At 64.7% G+C, this 235-nt stretch overlaps 1 protein-coding gene across 1 annotated transcript in view; it reads left to right on the forward strand.

Moving 5' to 3' along the window:
• Window positions 1–12: 12 nt before the first annotated feature.
• The window catches only part of AGBL5 (ATP/GTP binding protein-like 5), a gene marked incomplete at both ends in the record, with an annotated part of 6965 nt that continues 6742 nt past the window's right edge, over window positions 13–235 (forward strand). The window contains one exon of the mRNA XM_010011727.1: window positions 13–180. Coding sequence (XP_010010029.1) covers window positions 13–180 — 168 coding nt within the window. The remainder of the gene's footprint in view (window positions 181–235) is intronic.

A 235-nucleotide genomic window follows, 5' to 3' on the forward strand; every position in this document is an offset into this window, starting at 1 on the left:
CTCTGCAGGTCCTGGTTCTACTTCAGCGTGCGGGGAGGGACTCCGGGGAAGATGATCAAGCTGCACATCGTGAACATGAACAAGCAGAGCCGGCTGTACTCCCAGGGCATGTCTCCCTTCGTGCGGACCCTGCCCGTGCGGCCCCGCTGGGAGCGTATCCGCGAGCGGCCCAGCTTCGAGGTATGGTTGCTGGGGCTGGGGGGTGCCCTGGGGGGGCTGAAATTGGGGAATGGCT

The sequence above is a fragment of the Nestor notabilis genome, unplaced genomic scaffold, assembly GCF_000696875.1.
Source record: "Nestor notabilis isolate BGI_N333 unplaced genomic scaffold, ASM69687v1 scaffold21623, whole genome shotgun sequence".
Classification (NCBI taxonomy): domain Eukaryota; kingdom Metazoa; phylum Chordata; class Aves; order Psittaciformes; family Psittacidae; genus Nestor; species Nestor notabilis.